Genomic DNA, 2,388 nt, shown 5'->3' with positions numbered 1-2,388 from the left:
CCAGACATGTACAGAACATCCTGGAGTCAGATATTATTAAAGTGGGTCTTATAGAAATCACTGGATTGAGGCTCATTGGCAGCTTTGGTCTTTAGGTACATGGAAAATGTTTAGTGAGTCCCTAAAGGTCATTTATAACAGTACTGGTGAAAAATGGAATTTCCTTGTAGTTATCAAAACATGTTTATTTGGTTTTGTTTTTTTATATTTGTTATTGTATGTCTGTCTTTTCCAAGAGTGCCAGTGAAGCAGCTAGTTTCCCCGATGGACAACAGGAAACACTCAATAACAAGCAGAATAAACAAAAGGAAACAGAACACAATGGGAAACGTGGTCGCTTTGAATTTGTCTTTTATTCTGATTCATTTATTCATGCATGTATACAAATCAGTAGAGATTGAGGTTAGATTTAAAATATATAAGCACTTAGTGCAACATACAATAAGTGCATCATAATGTGGAGGAAATACAGCGATGCAAGGGCTACGTATGAAGCAACTAGAGAACAGATCAAAACCATATAATAGGATCACTACCAATGACAATGTTTATGCAGCAATCCTATTAATAAGTAAGACAAGGCAGGTCGAATCATGGCTGAGAACAGAACGAAGACATGTTCAGTACGTTTCCATCATTCAGATAGTCGGGGAAAATTGGGTTTTCAAATTGATTTGACAAATCTTGAAGCAGAGCCATTGCTAACTTTTTTTTTTGTAACATAACCATAAAGAATCATGAGAAGTAGGAAAGGCCTATGAGGGCTTGGAAAATGGTCATGTGCAACACTTTAGGGATAGTTACAGCAGTTGCAGCTCAATTTGTAGATCAAACCTTTTTGGCAGTCTTGGACGACGGTCCTGCCGTTGCTACACATGTAAAAACTATTGGGGTTACTTGGGTTGACGTAATTCCCATCCACCTTTCCAATGCAGAAAGTTCCCGTGGCACTGGGCCAGTCACAGACTCCGGAGATTGCGCTGAAGACCAGAGATGCTGGGCAGGTCAGGATGAAGGTGTTCCCATTGGAACACTGGTAGAAACGCTGTGGGTCAGGTGGGTAGGCGTAAAGCCCATTGCCCTTTCCATTACAGAAATTTCCACTGGATGCACCAGATTGGTAACCAGATGCACCAGATTGGTAACCAGGTTTGTTTGCCTGGTCACAAGAAACTGAAACATGGAAAATGTTTGTTTTTCAGTGGGTTTATTTAACGTTTGTCTAAATAGTTTCTTCTTGTAATAATGTTAATTGTGACAAAGTAATGCATGTTATAAAGTTACCCAGGCTGGCGATGATCAAACAGAGACCTTCAAAGAGAAAGACTTGGTCAGTGATGGTTTGAAAAGACATGACAATGAACAATAAGAAATTACATGCTGGAGTTAAATGGAATATTTATTTCACGTTAATTTTACATGTTAGAAATTAAGCAACAGCATTGTTTCTATGCACAGAAATGTCCCCAGCATTCTTGTCAAACTCTAGACCTGTCCGTGTTAGTTAATTACTTCTTTTTAAGCAAGGCACTGTTTGCCCAGAATCCCTTTCTACTATCTGTAGTGTGATAGAGGGAGCATTGTGCTCATTGCCACAGGTTGAACAAACTTAAATTGATCTCATTAAAGGGGAATAGGAGACTTTGGAGTTTAGCGAACCCCTTAATGAAGCATGTACTTGATCAGTTTTTCTTACCTGCAGTCAGAATCAGCCTGCACATGTTGTTACTCTGTGGATAAAAGCGAAAATGTGATTTTCACACTATGAACACCCAAAGGACAGTCTGACCGTTATCAGGAATAAAATAATCAATTGAACGGACTAAGATCTCAATATGCTTGTGTAACAATCATCATAACATTCAAGGTCACAATAATCATGTCAATACATGGGATACAAAGCAATTAAAAAAGAGAAAAAGAAAAGCTTTGGCAGTACCTGTTGGTTCAGTGTCTCCTAAAACATATGATGAAAACGCGTTAGAGAGTTGGAGCAGGTACAGCAGTACACACAGAAGCAACTCTTACTGTGATGGTGCGATTCAGAAATAAAAGATACTTACAAAGATAAAGGTGAAAGAAGCAGATGCTATCTGTCAGCTGTGACTGGTGAATAAGTGACAGATGTCTGTCTGTTATATAGGTGCAGCTCAAAGGGTGTAGCAGTGGGTGGGGATCATTTTGGAATGTCCACAGCAATTAGGCGCTACTAGGAACAAGGAAGTGACCTTTTTCCAGGCCCCATTTGGCTTGAAATCAAATTTTATTCGTTATGATGTGAAATTCTTTCACTTTTACATGGTGTTGTTAATAGGTCAGTTTCCACCCGAGTGTTTTCATGAAAACTTTCTGTTTAAACTATGGCAGTGTAAACATCCTAAATGAAAA

The 2,388-nt window shown here is 38.8% G+C and overlaps 1 protein-coding gene across 1 annotated transcript; it reads right to left on the bottom strand.

Annotated features, from left to right (window-relative positions):
- Nucleotides 1–706: 706 nt before the first annotated feature.
- Nucleotides 707–2,096, bottom strand: LOC113160160 (chondroitin proteoglycan 2-like). Its single transcript, XM_026357240.1, has 5 exons — nucleotides 2,064–2,096; nucleotides 1,940–1,957; nucleotides 1,697–1,730; nucleotides 1,285–1,311; nucleotides 707–1,173 (listed from the first exon to the last, which is right to left on the bottom strand). The coding sequence occupies exons 3-5, from the start codon at nucleotides 1,719–1,721 to the stop codon at nucleotides 791–793; spliced, it is 435 nt and encodes a 144-aa protein (XP_026213025.1). The 5' UTR covers nucleotides 1,722–1,730; nucleotides 1,940–1,957; nucleotides 2,064–2,096; the 3' UTR covers nucleotides 707–790.
- Between the last annotated feature and the right edge of the window lie 292 nt (nucleotides 2,097–2,388).

The sequence above is a fragment of the Anabas testudineus genome, chromosome 10, assembly GCF_900324465.2.
Source record: "Anabas testudineus chromosome 10, fAnaTes1.2, whole genome shotgun sequence".
NCBI classification, from domain to species: Eukaryota; Metazoa; Chordata; class Actinopteri; order Anabantiformes; family Anabantidae; genus Anabas; species Anabas testudineus.
The sequence above is the reverse complement of the archived record's forward strand: the minus strand, read 5'-3'. Positions and strand labels throughout refer to the sequence as shown.